The sequence below is a fragment of the Plectropomus leopardus genome, unplaced genomic scaffold, assembly GCF_008729295.1.
Source record: "Plectropomus leopardus isolate mb unplaced genomic scaffold, YSFRI_Pleo_2.0 unplaced_scaffold84212, whole genome shotgun sequence".
In the NCBI taxonomy this organism is placed as follows: Eukaryota; Metazoa; Chordata; class Actinopteri; order Perciformes; family Serranidae; genus Plectropomus; species Plectropomus leopardus.
The window spans coordinates 1-513 of NW_024692811.1; the positions used below are offsets into that span (position 1 = coordinate 1).

The 513-nt window shown below is 63.0% G+C and overlaps 1 protein-coding gene across 1 annotated transcript; it reads left to right on the forward strand.

Annotated features, from left to right (window-relative positions):
* Positions 1 to 169: 169 nt before the first annotated feature.
* LOC121940349 (G-box-binding factor-like) lies at positions 170 to 488 on the forward strand (the record flags this gene model as incomplete). Its single annotated transcript, XM_042483137.1, has 1 exon — positions 170 to 488. A coding segment is annotated over one exon (297 nt), but the record flags the coding sequence as incomplete, so codon positions are not given.
* Between the last annotated feature and the right edge of the window lie 25 nt (positions 489 to 513).

Below are 513 nucleotides of genomic sequence, written 5' to 3' on the forward strand. Positions count from 1 at the left end.
GCAGCGGCAGCATCGTCACGGGCAGCGGCAGCATCGTCACGGGCAGCAGCATCGTCACGAGCACAAGCAGCGTCACGGGTAGCAGCTGCATCACGGGCAGCAGCTGCATCACGGGCACAGGCAGCGTCACGGGCAGCAGCCGCTTCACGGGCAGCAGCATCACCATTAGCAGCAGCATCACGGGCAGCAGCATCGCCAGCAGCGGCAGCAGTGTCACGAGCAGCACGGGCAGCAGCATCGCCAGCAGGAGCATCGCGGGCAGCAGCAGCGGCAGCAGCATCGCCAGCAGGAGCATCACGGGCAGCAGCAGCGGCAGCAGCGGCAGCAGTATCACGGGCAGCAGCATCGCGAGCAGCAGCACATGAAGTGTCGCGGGCAGCTGCTGCTTCCCGGGCAGCAGCCGCATGACGAGCACAAGCTACCTCACGAGCAGCAGCGTCATGTTCAGCAGCAGCGTCACGGTTAACAACAACAACAATAGAACCTGAGTTGACAAAAAGAGAAAAACGTAAT